The sequence below is a fragment of the Labeo rohita genome, chromosome 11 (assembly GCF_022985175.1).
Source record: "Labeo rohita strain BAU-BD-2019 chromosome 11, IGBB_LRoh.1.0, whole genome shotgun sequence".
Lineage (NCBI taxonomy): Eukaryota > Metazoa > Chordata > Actinopteri > Cypriniformes > Cyprinidae > Labeo > Labeo rohita.
Window position 1 is genome coordinate 17,687,212 of NC_066879.1, and position 22,059 is coordinate 17,709,270.

The 22,059-nt window shown below is 32.5% G+C and overlaps 1 protein-coding gene across 13 annotated transcripts in view; it reads left to right on the plus strand.

Moving 5' to 3' along the window:
* The window catches only part of cacna1da (calcium channel, voltage-dependent, L type, alpha 1D subunit, a), a 110,780-nt gene that overhangs the window by 21,362 nt on the left and 67,359 nt on the right, over positions 1–22,059 (plus strand). For all 13 annotated transcript variants that reach the window (XM_051122141.1, XM_051122142.1, XM_051122143.1 and 10 more), the window contains exons 4-8: positions 10,341–10,480; positions 16,625–16,791; positions 17,576–17,728; positions 19,390–19,586; positions 21,680–21,783. In XM_051122141.1, coding sequence (XP_050978098.1) covers positions 10,341–10,480; positions 16,625–16,791; positions 17,576–17,728; positions 19,390–19,586; positions 21,680–21,783 — 761 coding nt within the window. The remainder of the gene's footprint in view (positions 1–10,340; positions 10,481–16,624; positions 16,792–17,575; positions 17,729–19,389; positions 19,587–21,679; positions 21,784–22,059) is intronic.

A 22,059-nucleotide genomic window follows, 5' to 3' on the forward strand; every position in this document is an offset into this window, starting at 1 on the left:
TTTAGCTTTTTTTTTGTGAAGACCGTTGGACTTTATTTGCACGTTTGCTTTGTAAACACTGGGTCGGTACTTCAGGTTACGTCAGGCATGATCTTTCCAACGTGATTATGTAATGCGTGAGATCGAGCTGGTGCAAGATGTGCATTTGTGGTTAAAAAGTATATAAATGTGTATTTTGTTTTTTTTTTTTAGAAAATGACCAATCGCTTCACTAGATAAGACCCTTATTCCTCGGCTGGGATCGTGTAGAGCACTTTGAAGCTGCAATGAAACTGCAGTTTGGACCTTTAACCCACTGGCTCCCGTTGAAGTCCAATATATGGATAAAAAAATCCTGGAATGTTTTTCTTTAAAAACCTTAATTTCTGAAGAAAGAAAAACATGAACATCTTGGATGACATGGGGTAAATTATGGGGAAATTTTTATTCTGGAATTGAACCAATCCTTTAAAGTTTTTTTTTTTTTCATGACAGAAATCATAGAGTCCTAAATAAAGAAAAATGTTGTTGAAAAATCTTACCGACCTCAAAATTTTTAATTGTTGTTTATGTCCAAACCATATAAAACTTCCATTTTCGTTGTATAGAAAAGAGCTGCTTAGTTGTGTTCAAAGAACGACAGAGTTTATATGGACTTGACCTGAGGCTGTCTAAATAATGACAGAATTTTAGGGTGAACTGTCCCTTTAACACTCAGCTCAAATGCTTCTGCTTTGATAGTCCGCTTTGTTCAATCAGAGAGCACATTTTCAGGTGAAATTGCTTTGCACCAGAGGTCATTGTGTGATAAATGAATATCTGAATGGAATCCGAGATGCAGTGTTGAATTGCAGTATGATAGCAGATCATGATCTTTAATGCGGGAGCTTTATCTCCTCATTAGTGTTCAGTCATTTATTGCCTGCTGCTGCCCCCATGCACTGCCACTCAGTGGTCAGGGTTGGAACAGCACCAAAAAGAACACTGAATTCTAAACAGCGCTGAATTATGAGAAAGGATGCGGTTTGTTGCTGGGTTACTGAACGAGAGGAGCGAGAGAGGAGGTGGAATACAGTACATGCTGCATTCAGCTGCCTGTCTTCATGCATTCAAGTTTATGACTGCAAGGTCATTGGAAATACCGTCATATTTCTATAGCATGTTCATGATCAGGATCTTTTCTATTTGTGTTCCTTTTTCCTGGAGAAAAGCACTTCCTGTGCCGGGACACGGTTGTTTTCACTCTTGTTCAACAAGCCCACACACACACAAACACACACCGTAGGAGGTAGAGGGGTAACTCTATGAAGTGGTCTCCGCTCCCTCCAGCTTTCCTTGTGTAGACTGACGGATCTATACAGACAAGAGAGAAAGAAAGATGGAAGTAGAGGAGGTAGAGACATGTCTTAATGCATTTTTCCTTTTCGCTCAGAAATACCAAGCTTCAGCCCGTGTCACATTGCGTTTTCTATTTTGAAATTACTAGTCAAATTACATCAAGACCTCAATGTACATGTAAATTTATATATTAAAAAAGGCTTTCAAAGCCTTCAATGCTCTTAATTATATTTACACTGTAAATTTAATATGCGACCACAAAACCAGTCTTAAGTAGCACAGGTATATTTGTAGCTATAGCCAAATATAGTATGGGTCAAAATGACTGATTTTTCTTTTATGCCAGAAATCATTAGGATATTAAGTAAAGATCATGCTCTATGAAGATATTTTGTACATTTCCTACCAAAAATATATCAAAACGTAATTTTTGGTTAGTTATATGCATTGCTAAGAACTTCAGTTGGACAACTTTAAAGGTGATTTCCCCAATATTTTGATTTTTTTTTTTCCCCCAATATTTTTTATTTTATTTTTTTTGCACCCTTAAATTCCAGAATAGTTGTATCTCAACCAAATATTGTCATATTCTAACAAACCATACATCAATGGAAAGCTTATTTATTCAAAAAATTGACACTGGTTTTGTGGTCCAGGGACAGATTTATGTTAAAATTAGTTAATTTTAACATAAACTTATTGCCTCATAAAAATCTAGTTAAGGTTACTCTATATATTCAAGTTTACTATTATATTCATTTTTTTTAAGCAAAATTAACAAGAAGAAATTTAGTGTATTGTAATAAATAAAACAATAGAATAACAGAATATAATATATTAATATAACTATATTGTTATAATATCTATAATACATATAGAGTAGTGGCCGAAAGTGAACAATGTTACCTTTTAATGACCTTACAAGTTTAATTAAACCATCAAAATGTGAGAAACATGTTAGTATATTTGATCAAAAATACAGGAAAAAATGTAATTTTGTGAAATAATATTGTAATTTAAAATAACAGTTTTCTGTTTTAATATACTGTAAAATATAATTTATTCCTGTGATGCAAAGCTGAATTTTCAGCATCATTACTAGTCTTCAGTGTCACGTGACCCTTCAGAAATAATTCTAATGTGCTGATTTATAATCAGTGTTGGAAAAAGCTTCACATTTTGTGGGCCTTTTTCTTGTCTTTCTTTTTTTCTTTTTTTTTAAAGAAATTAATACTTGTAATCAGCAAGGATGTGTTAAATTGATTAAAAGTGATAGTAAAGACTGTTAGAAAAGATTTCTATTTTAAATAAATGCTGTTCTTTTTACTTTTTTTCATTGAAGAATGAAAGAAAAAAGTATCACAGGTTCCAAAAAAAAAAGCAGCACAACTGTTTCCAACATTGATAATCAGCATATTAGAATGGTTTCTGAAGAATAATGTGACACTGAAGACTGGAGTAGTGGCTGATGAAAATTCAGCGCTGCATCACAGAAATAAATAATATTTTAAAATGTATTAAAATAGAAAACCAATATTAGAAATTGCAAAAACATTTCACAATATTACAGTTTTTTTCTGTATTTTTGATCAAATCTCTTATGCTCATCCTTGATGAGCATAAGAGACTCCATTAAAAAACGTTCCAAATTGTACTGACCCCAAATTTTTGAACAGCAGTGTGAACAGCAGTCGATTTCATAATTTGTGCTAGTAAGGTAAGTCTTGGCATTGCTTATAATGACAAATACCACTCTTAAAATAAAAAATTGTAAGCTGTGTGAAATATTTTTGTGCAAACTGGATGATATAAGTCATAATCAATTTATTGATATTTTGCTGCCAGATGAATGTAGTGCATCTGCTGGAATGTGCCGTATATTCTTTTACTTTGAACAGAGGACATTGTAATGTTTCCGGAATGATGAACGACATGATGTCACACTGACTCATGTCACGGCCGCTATTCGCCACATGCACAAATTTGCCTGCTTGTGTGCGTGCGTGCGTGCGTGTGTTTACATGCTTCATTTCAAACCAATGATTATGCAAAATGACATGCTGTATTTACCAATTATAGAATAAATCAAAACTCTAAAAAGAACAAAATCAAAATCAAATTAGCTTTCAGTATTCATTATATTACAATAATTCTTTGCTTACATTTTTCTGTGAATCAGTTTGTTATTAAGGATTCCAAAGCTAGCAATTAAGGTTTGTGTTTCCGCTCTATTTTATTGACTTTAGTTTAATATATGTGACCCTGGAACACAAACCTCAATTTTTTTAAACTGAGATTTATGCATCATCTGAAAGCTGAATAAATAAGCTTTTCATTGTGTGGTTTGTTAGGATAGGAACCTGAGGGTGCAAAAAAATCAAAATACTGAGAAAATCGCCTTTAAAGTTGTCCAAATGAAGTTCTTAGCAATGTGTATTACTAACCAAAAAATAAGTTTTGATATATTTACAAAATGTCTTTATGGAATATGATCTTTGCTTAATATCCTTATTTTTGTTGGCATAAACGAAAAATCGCTAATTTTGACCCATACCATATATTTTTGGCTTTTGCTACAAAGGGTCACATATAGTCTTGATTTTCATTATGGTTGTGGGCTGATCTCAAATTAGTCAGTGTTGCTTGCAGAAGCTTTGAGTTTAAAGGAATACTTCCCTTTAAAATAAGTAATTTATACTTTCTTTCTTCTGTGGAATTCAAAATAAGATATTTTGCTTAATGTTCATGCTGCTCTTGTCCGTTCAATTTTAAACTGATTTTTATACCACTTTTATACTCCTTTTATGTCCTTTTTAGAGCTTCACAGCCCCTGATCACCATCTACGTACTTTCATTATATGGAAAAGAGCAGCTCATGAACATCTCAGAACATTTTATTTTGTGTTTCATGAAAGAAAGAAAGTCATACATATTTGTAATGACTTGAGGGTGGGTTTATTTTTGGTTAAATGGAATAGTTTATTCAAAAATGAAGTTTCCGTACCCCAGGACTTCCAGGATGTAGATGAGTTTGTTTCTACATCAGAAAAGATTTAGAGAAAGGTAGCATTACATCACTTGCTCACCAATGGATCATTTGCAGTGAATGGGTGCCGTCAGAATGAGAGTCCAAACAGCTGATTAAAAACATCACAATAATATACAAGTAATCCACATCACTCCAGTATATCACTTAACATCTTATGAAGTCAAAAGATGCGTCTTTGTACAACAAATCCATCATTAATGCATTTTAACTTTAATCTAATTATTGCATGGCTGTTTTGAACAAAGGTAGATTATATTTTTTTCATTTTGCTCTTAACAAATATCCAAACAAAAAATGTACCACAGCATTAACCGAAACAATTAAAACAGACTTCATTAACATAAAAGGGATGTTGAGCTTTTGATGTTGAAGGTGAAATTTGCATGTGTGGAACACTAGGGCATGTGTTTGTAAGATGTTTTTGTTTTAGTAAACTAGCTAATGATGGTTTGTGTGTGTGTGTGTGTGTGTGTGTATGTGAGTGAGAGAGTATGTACAGTTAGTCTTTAGAGCATAAATAAGCAGAGATGAGTCAGAGATATTTATGGATTGCCCCACAGGCCTCTGTTTTCCTCTCTCTCTCTTTCTCTCTATTCTCACACTCTGCTGATGGATGAATAAAGTAGAGGGGTAATGGATTGGGAATGCTGTATCACATTGTCCTCAACAGCATATCGCTTAATGAAGCTCTTCTGCTCCTGTTTGTTTATTTGATATGTAAATTTGTTTCAGTGTTGTTTATTTGCACAATATGACAAGTTAAAGGCTGTTTTGTTAGGAGAGCACATCATTCAAAGTGGCTGTGTTAAAAACGTGAATTTCAAACTGGATTTTCTTGGTTTTTTTTATCAATCTTATGGAAATTTTTTTGCAGACCATGTTTTCATGTTTTAATCGTTCTTTCACGGTGCCATCTATGAAAGCCCGTTTCCACCACTGAATAAAAGATAAAAACGGTTATTGCGACTTTTTACCTCACAATTCTGACTTTTTTCTCAGAATTGTGTGATATAAACTAGCAAATGTGAATTATAAAGTCAGATTTGCGTGATATAAACTCACAATTGTGAGAAATAAAGTCAAAAGAGGAAAAAAAACAAAATTATGACTTTTTTCTCCTAATTGCGAGTTTATATTTTGCAATTCTGTCTTTTTTTGAGATATAAACACGCGATTGTGAGTTATAAAGTCAGAATTGTAATAATTCTGACTTTTTTTTCTTAGAATTGCAAGTTTATGTCTCGCAGTTGTGACTTTTTAAGTTGCAATTGAAATTCTGAGAACATATCAGTCTTTTTGCCTTTTTTTCCCCTCAAAATCAGACTTTATGAACCTTATAAACTCATGAAGTTAGAATTGTGGGATAAAAACAATTCTGACTTTTTTCTCACAATTATGAGTTTATATCTCATAATTCTGAGGAAAAAGTCAGAATTTCTAGAAAAATAGTCAGAATTGCAAAATAAACTCGGAATTACGAGAAAAAAGTCAGAATTTCGTTTTTTTTTTCCTATTTTGACTTTATTTTTCGCAATTGTGAGTTTATATCACGCAAATCTGACTTTATAATTCACATTTGCTAGTTTAGATCAAACATTTCTGAGAAACAAGTTAGAATTGTGAGATAAGACTAAAAAAGGTTATTGCATCTTATTTTTCATGCAGTGGCGGAAACGGGCTTCCATAGCCATCGAGAGTTTTTTTTTTTTTTTTTTTTTTTTTAATTTAATTTTATTATTTAATTTAATTTTATTTGTTTTATTTATTTTTTATTTTATTTTATTATATTTGTCTTTATTTTAAATCATCAGAAAGTGAGGATAAAGACATTTATAATGTTACAAAAGATTTCTATTTCAGATAAATGCTGTTCTTCTGAACTTTCTATTTAACAAAGAAACCTGAAAAAATTCTACTCAGCTGTTTTCCACATAATAATAATAATAATAAATGTTTTTTGAGCAGCAGATCAGTATATTAGATAGATTTCTGAAAGATCATGTGACTGGAGTAATGATGCTAAAAATTCATCTGTGAAATCACATGAATAAATTACATTTTAAAATATATTCAAGTAGAAAGCAGTTATTTTAAATAGTAAAAATATATCAAAATTTTACAGTTTTTGCTTTACTTTGGATCACATAAATGCAAGTTGGTCAGCAGAAGAGACTTCTTTACAAAACATTAAAAATCTTACTGTTCAAACACTTTTGACTGGTAATGCATACATCAGCGTTAGCTTTATTAGATTTTTAGGTGAGTACATATATACTTTAAATGTGTACTGCGAAGTTAGAATTTGGTCAAGTGCATTTGTTTGTATCTGTCATGTGTTTTTCAGTGTCATCTGTTTTTGATTGCCTCTTTGACATCCTGTAAATATCTCATATTCAGTACGGCGGTGACTTCTCTCCGCTGCTGTCACTCATATCTCTTTCTGTCTGTAGTAGCATGCTCTGTGAGGCCGGGTTACTCTTTTCCCGCAGTAACAAAAGGCTCTTTCTCTGTTACACAGGGCTAAGTGCTCCATTCAGTCGTCTGTAAAATGTTGGCAAAACGAGGCCCACAGCGTATAAAAGCTTCCCAAATGTCCTTACACTTAAACGTGCACGCACGCACGCCAACTAACCTCTTTCATTGTGCAACCTTTGCACAGCTGTCACACACACATAAAGGAGAAAGCTTGAGTCTGTGTGTGTGTTTGTATAAAGAGATGCTATTTGACAAGTTAAATGGCTGTGTCTAACACCATCAATGCACAGAAAACAACCCACTAGCCACTGCCATGACTGAGCCGCGTGCTTTAATGCTTCAAAAACAATACGCTTTGGGTTTTAGTAACGCAGCACTATTGTTGAGGTGTTGTGGAGTAACTAAAAGGCTAGTCACTTGGAGCAATATTTTCCCTCATAACATTTATTCAATGACAATTTTAGTTGACATTCATCTGTTTATGCTAGTGCAGTTTCCAAGACACAGATATAAAATAGTGATGATATATAGGGTTATTTATATGATGTTTTTGGAGGTTAGCTTATTTTTTTTTTTTTTTTTAAAGTTGAAAAAAAAAAGATCACTGTCCATCTTCATTTTTTTGACTAACACATTTTCTCTTATTATTATTTTTAATCATAGAGTAATAAAAAAAACATAATTACGAGTTTTTGTCTCAATTCAGAACTTTATATCTCAAGTTTTTTTTTTCAGAATTCTCTTTTTTTGAAATTCTAAATTTATATTTCGCAATTATGTTTTTTTCCCTTCAGAATTCTGAACTTACATATGACAACTCTATTTTTTTCCCCTTCAGAATTCTGATTTTAAATGTCGCAATTCTATTTTTTATTTTTCATCAGAATTCTGAGTTTACATATCATGATTCTGTTCTTTTTTATATCTCGCAATTTGGCTTTTTTCCCCCTCAGGATTTTGACTTTACCTATGGCAATTCTATTCTTTTCACAGAATTCTGTTTGCATGTTGCAATTCTATTTTTTTTTCAGAATTCTGATTTTAAATCTTGCAATTCTGTTTTTTCCCCTCAGAATTCTGGGTTTACATATAGCATTTTTATTTCTTCCAGAAATCTGAGTTTACATATTGCAATTCCATTTCTTTCCCAGAATTCTGACTTTACATATCGCAATTCTATTTTTTCCACAGAATTCTGTTTACATATCGCAATTCTATTTAGTTTTTTTCCAGAATTCTGAGTTTACATATCACAATTCGGTTTCTTTCCTAGGATTTTGAGTTTACATATCGCAATTCTACTTTTTTTTTCAGAATTCTGAGTTTACATATCACAATTCTGTTTTTTTCCAGGATTCTGAGTTTACATATCGCAATTCGATTTTTTTTTTTTTTTTTTTTTTTTTTTTAGAATTCTGGGTTTACATATCGCAATTCTATTTTGTTTTTTTCCAGAATTCTGAGTTTACATATCGCAATTCTAATTTTTTTTTTAGAATTCTGAGTTTACATATCACAATTCGGTTTCTTTCCTAGGATTTTGAGTTTACATATCGCAATTCTACTTTTTTTTTTTCAGAATTCTGAGTTTACATATCACAATTCTGTTTTTTTTCCAGGATTCTGAGTTTACATATCGCAATTCGATTTTTTTTTTTTTTAGAATTCTGAGTTTACATATCGCAATTCTAATTTTTTTTTTTTTAGAATTCTGAGTTTACATATCACAATTCAGTTTTTTTTCCAGCATTCTGAGTTTACATATCGCAATTCTATTTTTTTTATAGAATTCTGAGTTTACATATCACAGTTCTGTTTCTTTCCTAGGATTTTGAGTTTACATATCACAATTCTACTTTTTTTTTTCAGAATTCTGAGTTTACATATCACAATTCTGTTTTTTTTCCAGGATTCTGAGTTTACATATCGCAATTCGATTTTTTTTTTTTTTTTTTTTTTTTTTAGAATTCTGAGTTTACATATCGCAATTCTAATTTTTTTTTTAGAATTCTGAGTTTACATATCACAATTCAGTTTTTTTTTCCAGCATTCTGAGTTTACATATCGCAATTCTATTTTTTTTATAGAATTCTGAGTTTACATATCACAATTCTGTTTTTTTTCCAGGATTCTGAGTTTACATATCGCAATTCGATTTTTTTTTTTTTTAGAATTCTGAGTTTACATATCGCAATTCTAATTTTTTTTTTTAGAATTCTGAGTTTACATATCACAATTCAGTTTTTTTTTCCAGCATTCTGAGTTTACATATCGCAATTCTATTTTTTTTTATAGAATTCTGAGTTTACATATCACAGTTCTGTTTCTTTCCTAGGATTTTGAGTTTACATATCACAATTCTACTTTTTTTTTTCAGAATTCTGAGTTTACATATCACAATTCTGTTTTTTTTCCAGGATTCTGAGTTTACATATCGCAATTCGATTTTTTTTTTGAGTTTACATATCGCAATTCTATTTTTTTTTTTAGAATTCTGAGTTTACATATCACAATTCAGTTTTTTTTTCCAGCATTCTGAGTTTACATATCGCAATTCTATTTTTTTTATAGAATTCTGAGTTTACATATCACAGTTCTGTTTCTTTCCTAGCATTTTGAGTTTACATATCACAATTCTATTTTTTTTTTTCAGAATTCTGAGTTTACATATCACAATTCTGTTTTTTTTTTTCCAGGATTCTGAGTTTGCTTATCACAATTAAATTTTTTCCCCAGAATTCTGAGTTTACATATCGCAATTCTATTTTTTTTTCCAGAATTTCCACCACAGAAAAAAAAATAAAATAAATAATTGCGACTTTGTCTTACATTTCAGAATTTTTATATCTTGTACACAATTCAGTTTATGAATATGAATATATAAACTGAGTTTACATATCAAAATTCATTTTATTTTTTGTTTTTTTTTGAGAATTCTTAGTTTATACGATGCAATTTTTTAAATAAACTTTGTAAACTCAGAACTGCGAGAAATAATCTCTCAATTCTGAATGTATATCTTTTTTTTTTTTTTGTAGATTCTCATAACTGGCAGATATAAACTCAGAATTGTGAGAGTCAAAATGACCTTCTATATTATTAATTTATATATGTGCTTCCTTAAATATCAAGGACAATTAGATTTTTCCATTTCATGACCCCTTTAAAGTGAGTAATTCTTTGACAAGGATGTTAATTGGAAATTCACTTCTTTTCACTCTCAAATGATTCATTTTGTTGTCCCCTCCAACTGTGTTCACCTGGGTTGAAAATATTTACACTGGCAAACTTTGCTGCACAAAGTTATTTAGTTCTTCTGTGGCTATGATTGTGTGATTGATCACATCTAAAAATTCATGCGTGTATGTGTTTGACGGAGAGTAGAGTAATCTTGGCAGTGAGCTGTAATGTTCTTTTTTTTTTTTTATGTATTGTACACTCTCCACAGTTGTTCATCTTATCGATTCATTTCTCTCTCTCCCTTTTCTGTCTCCCACAGGAAACAGTCGAATATGCCTTCCTTATCATTTTCACTATCGAAACCTTCCTGAAGATCATAGCATATGGCTTGGTGATGCATCAGAACGCGTATGTCCGAAACGGATGGAACATGCTGGATTTCGTCATTGTCGTCATAGGGTATGTCTTATCTGCTGATATGCTAAAGCTTAGCTACTGTTTGCATCTTAAATTAACTCAACGTTTTTGCACATCCATTACTGTCACATTTGATTTAATGCATTTTTGCATATTAAAAGTTCTTAATAACTTTTGAACACTGATATATATATATATGGAAGGAGGGCATTTAGAAGGCTAAGAGAAATATGCCAATTCATTTTCTTGAATGTTCTCTTTTTTTTTTCTTTCTTTATTCCATCATCTTCTGGAATGTCACTTTCACAAATTTTCCTCCTTTGAGGCTCTTCACCTTCTCCTCAACTCCCAACACACGCACACACTCACACGCTCCTCATGCGGCTATATGACCCAGAAAAGACCTGAGCTGCTGTCTTTCTCTATACTGTCTCATTATACCAGCCTCTATGGAACATTTCATGATTTTAGATTAGAGTTCATCATGAACTGTATTACTCACTCTTTATTCTCAAATGAAATATATTTATATTCAAAAGCCACGTTTGCTAGAGACCTACTCTTCCAGTGTCTTTTTGCCAGCCTTGGTTGCTTTAAATCAGGAGGAAGTATCCTCAACCTCCTCTGGCTGTTTTTTTTGTTTAAATGTTTTAATTTCATGTCACTTTCTACTGTATCAACCTAAAAAAGATGCAGGAGCCTAAAGATAAAATGATGAAGAAAAAAGCTGCTTCTCTTTTGTCCGTGCCTCAGGCCTGGTTCATAGCGCATGCATAAGCAGAGTGTAAGCAAAAGGAAAAGCAGCGTAACTGCACCATCAGGATCACGTTGTGCTCTCACACTGACAGCGCTTGTGCTGCGTGACACAACTGCGTCTCTATACAGAACATAAAGCGCTCTCTGGGTTACTACATTGAGCATTTACTTTAAAGAATTAGTTCACTTCCAGAATAAAAATTTCCTGATAATTTACTCACCCCCATGTCATCAAAGATATTCATGTCTTTCTTTAAGTCAAAAAGAAAGGTTTTTATGTAAAACATCCCAGGATTTTTCTCCATATACTGGACTCAGTGTACAAATTTATATACTTTTTAACCACAAATGCTCATCTCGCACTAGCTTGACTTCATGCATTACGTAATCACGTTGGAAAGGTCACGCGTAACGTACGTGGAAGTACTGAGTGTGTACAAAGCGAATGTGCAAAGAAAGTCAAACGTCCTTTACAAAAAAAGGTAAAACAACGATGTCGGGCGATTTTGAAACTGAGAGGGAGTTTTTAACCCTGCCCTACCTTTTTGAAACAAAGCACACAGACAAAGAACTAACTGCGTATGACCTTTTCAATGTTATTACGTAATGTGTGAAGCGTATGAGCATTTGTGGTTAAAATCTATAAATTTGAATTTTATTTTATAAAATGACCAATCATTTTGCTAGATAAGACTCTTATTCTTCGGCTGGGATTGTGTAGAGCCGTTTGAAGTTGTTTTGAAACTGTAATTGGGACCTTCAACCCATTGGCTCCCATTTAAGTCCACTATATGGAGAGAAATCCTGGAAACGTAATTTATTTTCGACTGAAGAAAGAAAGACATTAGATCTTGAATTTTTAGACACTTCTTACATATTGAAATTATGCCTTTCTGCAAATTTCTAGTGGATAAAGGCTCCAGATTTGGGGAAAAAAAAAAAGCCACCTCTTTCCTCAATGTAATTTTGGTAAATTTTACATTTTACATATATTGCCAAAGCATTTTGCGCTGGTGTGCTCAATAAAATGTGGCTATGTAATATTATCAGATAGAATATTGACCTCTTTTAAAAAAAAAATTAAGCAACATATGTTCAAAACTGACACTACTGTACTACACTGAGCATTTGCTTTAATAACATCTATGCATTATACAGTGGTTATTCAGAGTCTGCCATTTGCGAATTATATACAACTTGATATTCATGAATTCTAATTTGCATAAGAAGTGAAACCACATTTACATTCAAATGATAATGGTTAAAGGAATATTCTGGGTTCATTACAAGTTACAAGCTTGATCAACAGCATCTGTAGCTTAATGTTGATTACTATATATATATATATTGTCACGGGGGCGGAGCAAAGCGACAGACACAGTGGGTGTGAGGTCAGGCCTCGGAGAGGCTTTTATTAAACAATAAAACAGAAAGTGTCCAAAAAGGGGGAAAAAGTGTCCAAAAGAAAAAGGGGGATCTGGTGTCCTCGATGTGACGGGGTTCCGTGAAGGAGGGGTAGTGTTCCAAAGGGAAGGGTCCAGGTAAGGGGCGGAGTCCGGCGGCCGCACGCGCTCCCCACTCAGGTCCAGGGTGCGAGGGGCGGCGGCTTCTCTAGCGGCATCGTCCTCCTCCATCTACGTGGCGCTTCTGGGGGATATCACGGCCCGGCATCTTGGCCCGTCAGCCGTCACGGGTGCGGTCCTCATCCGAACCCGCGGGGTCCGGCAACTCGTCCTGCGGCGCTGGTTCCCTCTTCACCCCTTCCTGGACCCACGAGGACACCAGCGTGCATGCACGGGGAAGAGACCGGTCTCCTGAGGAGAGGCGCGCTCGGCATTTTAACAGCGGCGGTGATGAGGCTTCATTCACATCAGGTGTGCCCCATCACACGCCGCCAGACCTGGATGTTTCAGCGCCCCTCCTCCTCCCACACGCCCACTCCCGTCGGGAGCCTGGTGAAGGGCGGCGATTACCGACGGGGTGCAGCTGACAATAAGGGGGGAGGCAGTCGACTCGTCACAATATATATATATATATATACACACACACAAAAAGAGCCAAAATCAATGTTATCATGAGGTACTTGTGTTAAAGTTAATGTGGAGCATTTTTAAGGATTTAAAAGCATAATTGTGAAGCAGATTTTTTATTTGAGCTGTTCTCATCAATTTTACTGTAGTTTTTTTAGAAGTTGTAAATTTTGATATAACTTTACAGAGAAAATGTTAGTAAGAGTTTCACACTAAAATCATGTTAACATGCATATAATTTACACTTGTCTGTACTATACTGTAAAAAAAATGTTGAGTCAACTTGAAATAATTTGTTACCCTGCTGCCTTAAATTTTAAGTTAAAAGTTTAGTCAACTCAAATAAGTTTAGTCAACTTGAAATGTTAAGTTGCACTAAGTGACAACTTATATGTTTTTTGTTTTTTTTTTTTGTTTTTTTTTTTACAGTGTATTGAAGTAGTGAGTGGGTGTCTTACTGTAACCCAGATTCCTGCTTTATTTTAAAAAAAAAAATGTTTGGGGTCTGTATTATTTATTTATTTTTAAATAAATTGTAACTTTTATTTAGCAAGGCCGCATTTATAATGTAACAAAATATTTCTGTTTCAAATAAATGCTGTTCTTTTAAACTTTCTATTCATCAAACAATCATGAAAAAACAAAGTTTCCAGAAATTATTAGGCAGCACAACTATTTTCAACACTGATAATAATAAGAAATGTTTCTTGAGTACTGGAGTAATGATTCTGAAAATTCAGCTTTGCATCACAAGAATAAATTATATTTTGAAATATAGTAAATAAAAAAGAGTTGTTTTAAATTTTAATAATAATTCACAGTATTACTGTTCACAATACAGTTTTTACTGTATTTTTGTTATTTAATACTTACTTATTTTGGTAATCAACAAAAATGTTGATTTGACCTTAACTCGAATTGACATGAATTATTTTAAGATAAACTAAACACCACAGTGTAGATATAAACTGCTTAAATCATCTGAATCCAGTCTGTCATTCTGCTAAATAGAAAGTGTTTGCGAGTCTGTAAATAAAAAAATAAAACACAGTCCTTATGTGTGCGATATGAAACAGCCCTAACTGCTCTGTCAGCTTCTGCATCTGTATCTCTCAACAATGTCCTGTTGGCATCTCCGTGGATCATCTCATTCTGTTTACACTCCCCTCATCTTCCTCTGTATTTCCTCATCAGCATCCCTATCTCACTCATACACACACAGTCCACTGGGTAGCTAGGTCACATTTCGATCAGTTCGTCTCATGCAGAAGAGCTGTCTCGCTCTCTCTCTCTTCACCTACCCGTCTCTCTGTTCACAGGGCTGTCACTCTTGATCTTTAGCTTCCGCGCAGCAGCCCCCCTGTAGCCGAAGATTAGCCAAGAATACTCACAGATAGGTAGTCACTCTTTAAAGGACGAAACAACGGCATTAATAAGGCTTTAGATTATGGTAATAGAAGAAGATGCATTCAAAGTACGATTTTTGTTACAAACACTTTTTTTTTGGTTATTCTATCTGCTGTTGTTGAGGTCCTGTAGTACATTATTTTTCAGATGTCCACAATGGTCATTTCAGGTCATCACATGCTGCTTTTTATCATGTGTACAGCAGATGATGCCGCCTGATGTTGTTCAGATTGAATGTCTTGCTGTTAATGTTTTGGCACATTCATGAAAGGTCATGCCGACATGTGATGCTGAAAGTGCTTTATCTGTGTTATAATCCAGAGATGTTTTGAAACAATCCTGCTACTTTAGATCAAGATTACAAGCAATTTTATAAAGCCATTTTTATATTTTCAAAGAATGTAACTTTTACATTCTTGTGACCCTGGACCACAAAACCAGTCTTAAGTAGCACAGGTATATTTGTAGCGATAACCAACAATACACAGTATGAGGCAAAATGATCAATTTTTCTTTTATGCCAAAAATCATTAGGATATTAAGTAAAGATCGTATTCCACGAAGATATTTTGTACATTTTCTACCGTAAATGTATCAAAACTTAATTTTTGATTAGTAGTATGCATTGCTAAGAACTTCATTTGGACAACTTTAAAGGCGATTTTCTTAATATTTAGATTTTTTTTTTTGCACTCTCACATTCCAGATTTCCAAAGAGTTGTATCTCCATATCAGTGGATATCTTATTAATTCAGCTTTCAGATGATGTATAAATCTCAGTTTTAAAAAACTGACCCTTATGACTGGTTTTGTTGTCCAGTGTCAATAACTTGACATTTTTAATAGAATTTTTTTGTAGAATATAATGCTAATGCCCTTAAAATAGAAGTTATTACTTTCTTCCGGTTTTAAATATAGTGAAAGAAAAATATTATATCCTGCAAAATAAATATTTTAAATATTTTATTATTTATTTATTGTTTGTTTTTGTTGCCTGTTTACACACACAAACATGCACACACACACACACACAACAAAACCAGTGTAGTCCAGTATTATTGGTAAAAATATGAAAAACTTTTTTGTTAATTGCTAAAAAATATAAAAATTAAATACAAGTCTTGGTATAAATATATGAAAATATATACAAACATGAGTTACATTGGAAACTATAACTAAAAATAAATAAAAGCAAAATTTTAAGTTAAAGTTCTAAATAAAGTTAAATTAAGTTAAATTAATAAAAATGACTAAAGCACATTAGAAAATTACTGAAACTTAAACTATGACATGAAAACTGAAAATATAAAAATATAACTGATTCAAAATATTAATAAATACTGTAATACTATATGACTACACTGTAAAAAACAATTTGTTGAGTCAACTTAAAATTATTTGTTACCGGCTGCCTTAAAATTTTAAGTTCAGTCAGTTTAAAAAAGTTTAGTCAACTTGAAATGTTAAGTGACAACTTGGATATTTGAGTTCGTTCAACTTAAAATTTTAAGGCAGCTGGGTAACAAGCCTAACTTTAAAGTTTAACAAACCAATTTTTTTGTTCAGTCAACTCAAATATTTAAGTTTTTACTTAGTACAGCTTAACATTTCAAGTTGACTAAACTTATTTGGGTTGACTGAACTTAAAATTTTAAGGTAGAAGGGTAACAAATTATTTTATGTTGACTCAACAAATTGTTTTTTTTGTAAAACAAAGCTATTTTAGTCCAGTTCTCAAGAAATGACTCTTCCAAAAAGGTTCTTATAGACTCTTTCTTTAAATCAGATCTTTAAGATTGATCTATTGATGAATCAGTCTAAATCAAAGTAGGTTTGCTTTGCTTGAGGTTTGTTAGACATAAACAATCAGTACATACATTTATTGAAATTTATAGGTGAAGATACCAAACCACGATTTTAATTTATATTTCTTTAATTATACTTTATTAACATTTTGTGGTATTTACAAGCTATTTTTGTTTTTGTTTCCCAGATTGTTTAGTGTTGTCTTGGAAATTTTGACCAAAGATGGGGAGAAGGAAGCTGCTGGAAGCCAACAGTCTGTTCACGGCCATGGAGGGAAACCAGGAGGTTTCGATGTTAAAGCCCTCAGAGCCTTTCGAGTGCTGCGACCGCTTCGCCTGGTCTCAGGAGTGCCCAGTAAGTTAAAAAAAAATTCATTCGTCATTAGGTGTTACTAATAATACATTTACTAACTATAGACACCATTTAAAAGTTGTTATGGTCTTGAATTATAGTAAGTACACTGAAAAAATTGCAGCATCTAATATCTTATATATATATATATATATATATCTTATATAACATCTCTGCACAAACTTATATACAAATAAACAGTTAACAGTAGTTTTATTTTTGCTTAATGATAATAACTATGACTAATAACTTTTTATTCAAGATCTTTTAACACCAATGCTCTATTTATTATGCTAACAACATGTTTAGCAAAGTATAAACCCTTTCGTTGGAGAAAAAATGAAGTTCAGGTAAGCTCAGGTGAAGCTGATTGCATATTTAAAGCTTCTAGTTAAAACTGATTAGTCGACTAGTCGTTCAGACAGCCCATGACTATTCGATTTCAAGAAATATGTGTAGTTTTATACAACACTAATCATGAGGCACTTTGACAGCATCCCCTTCTGAGTCCCCGGAGCGCCAGACCCCCGCAGAGGGGTGGATGTTGGGTGAGAGATGGCGCATGATGTGGCCATATGGCAGGAAAAGCGCAGCATTACTTGCTGCATCCCCTCAGGAACATTCTCTGAGAACAGGCTGTCAAACTCAATGCCCTACAGACACTAGTGTGTGTCTGTGTGTTTACAATTTTAGTTATATGTAAAAGTTTGGACTTAAATGTATCCGAGTGTAAATTTGCATGCATGTACACAGGCATGTGTTTTTATATTGTTTTGCATATCCTCAGGTTTACAGGTGGTGCTGAACTCCATCATTAAAGCCATGGTTCCTCTCCTCCACATTGCCCTGCTGGTTCTGTTCGTCATCATCATCTACGCCATCATCGGTTTGGAGCTTTTCATTGGAAAAATGCACGCTACCTGTTACTTTCAAGGGACAGGTGTGTGTAACCGTTGTGTCAACATAGATGTTAATACATAACTGTTTAAAAGTTTGGGGTCGGAAAAACAGTAATATTATGAAATATTTTTGCTATTCAAAATAACTCTTTACTATTTGAATATATATCAAAATGTAATTTATTACTGTGATGCAAAGCTGAATTTATTCTTGATACATTCATTTTTCAAAAAAGTTTTTTACAAATAAAAAATTCAAAACATTAGTTTGAGGTAGAATTCAAAACAACTAAATATGTTTGAAATGGAAATAGGAGTCAACCGATATGTGTTTTCCAGGGCCAATGCTGATACCAATTATTACAGATCGATATTTTTAAGCTGTATAGATGTCTGGTGTAAAAATGGAAATTAATGTCAAAATTAAGAATAACAAAAGCTCTGAAAAAACTTCTTTAAATGCTTTTAAATTATTTTATTGGCAAATCGGTTTTTAAAAATGATGATACAGATTATTACAGACCAAGTAGACCGATAACCGATATTTTGAACCAGCATACTGTATATGTCTGTTATAAAAATGAAAATTGATGTCAAATTAAAGAATGACAAGGGCTCTGACATAAAATCGGTTTTGAAACTCACCGATACGATAATTACAGATCAAGTAGACAGATAACCGATGTTTAGAACCGATATATATGTCTGGTGTAAACATGAAAAGTGACATCAAATTTAAAAAATAACAAGGGCTCTGACAAAAACTTTCTCTGAATGCTTTTAAATAATTTTATTGGCAAATCAGTTTTGAAAATTACCGATTATTAGAGATCAAGTAGACCGATAACCGATATTTTGAATCGATATATATGTCTTGAGTAAAAATGAAAATTGATGTCAAAATTAATAATAACAAGGGCTCTGACAAAAAAATTCTTTAGATACTTTTAAATTATTTTATTGACAAATCAGTTTTGAAAATGACCGATATTGATTTTTGCAGATCAAGTAGACCGATAACTGATATTTTGAACCAAAATACTGTATATGTCTGTTCTAAAAATTAAAATTGATGTCAAAATGAAGAATAACAAGGGCTCTGACAAAAAAATTCTTTAGATACTTTTAAATTATTTTATTGACAAATCAGTTTTGAAAATGACCGATACTGATTATTACAGATCAAGTAGACCGATATCCGATATTTAGAACCAATATATATGTCTGGTGTAAAAATGAAAATTGATGTCAAAATTAAGAATAACAAGGGCTCTAACAAAAACTTTCTTTAAATGCTTTTAAATTATTTTATCGCCAAATCGTTTTTGAAAATGGCCGATGCCGATTATTACAGATCAAGCTGATGGATAACCAATATTTTGAACCAATATATATGTCTGGTGTAAAAATGAAAAAGATGTCAAAATTAAGAATAACAAGGGCTCTGACAAAAACTTTTTGTAAATGCTTTAGAATTATTTTATCGGCAAATTGCTTTTGAAAATGACTGATGCCGATTATTACAGATCAAGTAGACAAATAACCGATATTTTGAGCAGATATATATGTCTGGTGTAAAAATTAAAATTGATGCCTTGATGAATTGATGAATATTTTTAACACACTGAGATTCATATGGATTGTTGGAAGTGTTTATAGCTGTTATGCTTGTTTAGTTTGATCTTCTCTCCTCTTTCTGCAGATCTAATAGCAGAGGACGAACCCGCGCCGTGTGCCGTTAACGGTCATGGCCGCACATGCCCCATTAACGGCACCCTGTGTAAGGAGGGCTGGCACGGCCCCAACGGAGGCATCACAAACTTCGACAACTTCATGTTTGCCATGCTCACTGTGTTTCAGTGCATTACCATGGAGGGCTGGACGGATGTGCTCTACTGGGTTAGTATTAGCATGCTACCTCCTCTCGCGTCCTAGCTAGCACGTCTTCTTGTTGGCATACTGTATAATGAATGTTAGTCAATAATTATATATGTGTAGAGAGGATGAAGTGCTCGTACAGTCATTACTGCTTTGAGGAGAGTGTGAGAAGCTCAAACTAGCAGCCCACACACTGAAGCAGGAACTCAAGGGTCTGTGACTGACCAGTGTGCTCTGATGAGATCCACCCACCTTTCACATCATCCGCTGGAATATCTGTCCTCCATTTCATCACAGCACACACTTTGCTTACAGCAACATAAACTTCAGATCGATTTTCAGCATAGATTTCCTGTGAATCACCCCAAAAAATTCTTAGTAGCTGCTTATTTGGCGTGCCCAAATTTAACATGTAAGTATGCATAATCCAGCATAATGCAGTTCCTCCTGAAAAAAAAAAAGTTACAATTTCTTATTGATTTAATTTAGTAAACTAGAGACCAAATGTTTCTAAATAGAATTTTTATTTATTTAGAAATGTATTTATTTATTAGTAACTTCAGATGAATGATGAATGTATTATATATATATATATATATATATATATATATATGTATACGCACACTCATGTATATGTTTGTATGTATCTATATATATATATATATATATATACACACACTACCGTTCAAAAGTTTGGGGTCAGTAAGACTTGTAATAGTCTTTAAAGAAGTCTCTTATGCTCATCAAGGCTGCATTTATTTGATTAAAAATATAGAAAAAAAACAGTAATATTGCAAAATGTTTTTACAATATAAAATAATGTTTTTTATTTTAACATACTTTAAAATAGAATTTATTCCTGTGATGAAATGCTGAATTTTTATCAGCTGTTACTCCAGTCTTAAGTGTCATATGATCCTTCAGAAATCATTCTATTATGCGGATTTATTATTAGAATGATCAGTGTTGGATAATATCAACAGTTGTGCTGCCAAATATTTTTTGGAACCTGTGATTTTTTTTTTTTTTTTTTTTTTTTTTTTCAGGATTCTTTCATGAATAACAAGTTTAAAAAGTACAGTGTTTATTCAAAATATAAATATTTTATAACAATGTAAATTATTTATTATTAACTTTTAATAAACTTTTAATTATTAACTTAATACATCCTTGGTGAATAAAAGTATTAATTTCTTAAAAAAAAAAAAAAAAGAAAAAAAGAAACAATAAAAATGTACTGACCCCAAACTTTTGAACGCTAGTGTGTGTTTATATATATATATGTATATATATATACATATACATATACATATACATATACATACATACATACATATGTTAAATAATTTTTATTCAAAATGTTAAAAATGTATTATTTATTAATACAAATACATTTATTTATGCTTATTATGTCTGTATGTATATGCATATCTATATCTATATCTATATATATATATATCTATATATATATATATATATATATACATACACACACAAATAAATAATTTTATAGAGAAAAATATATTAATTACATATTTTTTAATTTATTAAGTTATTAATTAATTAAATATTTAATTATTATGAAATTAATTAATTTTATTAATTTTAAATTCATTAAAATTTATTTTATATATATATACATATACATATACATACATACACACACAATTAAATAATTTGTATAGGGAAAATTTTTTATTTATTTATTACATATTTTTATTCTTTTCTTTTCTTTTCTTTTCTTTTCTTTTCTTTTCTTTTTCTTTTCTTTTTTTTTTTTTTTAAATGCCCAACAAAGGCCTCTGAAACGTAACTTGTTCAGTTCTTTTTTTCAAGCTTATGGACAGTGTGTGGGATTCTCCTTTATCTTTCCTTTATATCGACATCATCCTACACTCACATTTTTTATTAGAAGTTGTACTTGTGAAAGCTTCTGGTATTTATTCAAAACATCTAAATGTGTTAAAACTGAAATCCAGTTTGATTTTGAGCGGAACGTCTTCTCTAGACCTATTTTTAACCTTCTCCTTGCAGTTTCTGTTTCATACTTAATCTTTCATTCGTTTCTCTCTTTCTCTCCACCTCTGTCTCTCTTCCTCCTCGTTTTCTCTCAGATGAATGATGCTATGGGGTTGGAGCTGCCCTGGGTGTACTTTGTGAGCTTGGTCATCTTCGGCTCTTTCTTCGTCTTGAACCTGGTTCTGGGTGTGTTGAGCGGGTGAGCAGCTCCTCTTTTCTCTTCACTACGGCCCCTGATCTCCATTTCTTTTTTTTTTCTTCTCTCTCTTGAGACTCAACTCCATCCCTGGAGTTTCTCACAGCTAAATGTAGCCTCTCTCTCTGGGTTAACCATCCTGTTTGGGCCCCTGTAGGTCAATGACGCCATTGGCTGGGAGACGCCGTGGATCTACTTTGTTAGTCTGATCATTCTGGGCTCGTTTTTTGTGTTGAATCTTGTGCTGGGTGTACTCAGTGGGTAAGAGAAAGAGAAACA